Genomic DNA, 1,218 nt, shown 5'->3' with positions numbered 1-1,218 from the left:
TGCTAGTATTAAATAAAATAACTAAAAAATGTTTGCAAAATGTATGATAAAAATCTAAATAAACAAACATAAATAAATACTATTAATGACCATTTATTAAATAGTCAATAATAGCCGCACTTTTTAAGCAAACATTTTTATCGAGATTTATACAATTCGCGTCTATTCACATCGAACTTGATTTATTTACATTGCCATTATCAGTTCGTTATGATTTGTTTTGATCCCATCATTCTAAACACTAATAAATGAACATGCGCCTGAGAGTGACAAATTAGAAGCATGCGCTCTTAAAGGGTTAGTCAACTCTGGCGGTAAATCCAAAACGGAAATGTTTGAGGAAGACTATAGTCTTTAATCTAGTTTTGTACACCTAGTTCATTGAAATATAGTACAATCCAATTAGCTGCGATTAAACATTTCTTGGTTTATTTGAGTTCAAATTTTTAAAAATTCTATTCAGATACACCTTACATGTGCTAAGGTTCGGACGTGTCTTAGCACAATAGCGGAATAATAAAAAAAAAATAGAAAAAATAAAAAATAAATGAAAACTAAAACAAGGATATAAGGATATATTGAAATATAAAAAAAGGATATTTAAGAAAATCTCAATATTTTCCAAAACAAATAATGAAAAAAGTACAATTAATATTTACATTTCTGTGTATAGTATAGTGTAAATTAATCCAATTAACAAATATTTAAAAAATGGTGTGTATTACAAAACAAATTATTATTTGAAAATTAACATCATTTTATATTAAAAAAATAAGTGTTTGCATTTTAAATTAAATCCCAAAAATAATTTGAAAAATAATTATATGTTTATTGTTTCCAATTTTAAAATTATTTAAACAATTTTAAATCTCGAAGAAATCGTAAAAGTGCAAACTTTAAATAGAGCGTAAATATGTTTTTTGTGCAAGTTACATTAATTATAAATTCATTAAAAATACAATCTGGAATATTGAATAAACATGTAATTAGAAGGTTTCTTTATGGTTTCCTTTTGGTGTTTATAAGTAATGAAATGGAGTCAAAAGGATAATGTAAATACATAACTAAATGACAGAGGATTAGTATTGTAAAACATTGACGGTTTTATGTTACATGTATTTAAAGAGGAAAATGTCTGAACTAATTAAGAATATTAAAGAATAAAAAGGATTTAAATTAAATGCCTGTTTAGCTTATTTGAGTTTAATTAATTTCGTT

General features: G+C 24.1%; 1 protein-coding gene across 1 annotated transcript in view; it reads left to right on the top strand.

Annotated features, from left to right (window-relative positions):
* The window catches only part of LOC124419721 (chaoptin-like), a 1,781-nt gene extending 1,264 nt beyond the window's left edge, over nt 1–517 (top strand). Inside the window, exon 4 of the mRNA XM_046950190.1 lies at nt 464–517. Within this exon, the coding sequence (XP_046806146.1) occupies nt 464–517 (54 nt within the window). The remainder of the gene's footprint in view (nt 1–463) is intronic.
* The last annotated feature ends 701 nt before the right edge of the window (nt 518–1,218 follow it).

This window comes from Lucilia cuprina, chromosome 4, assembly GCF_022045245.1.
Source record: "Lucilia cuprina isolate Lc7/37 chromosome 4, ASM2204524v1, whole genome shotgun sequence".
Lineage (NCBI taxonomy): Eukaryota > Metazoa > Arthropoda > Insecta > Diptera > Calliphoridae > Lucilia > Lucilia cuprina.
This window is presented reverse-complemented; position numbering and strand designations above follow the sequence as displayed.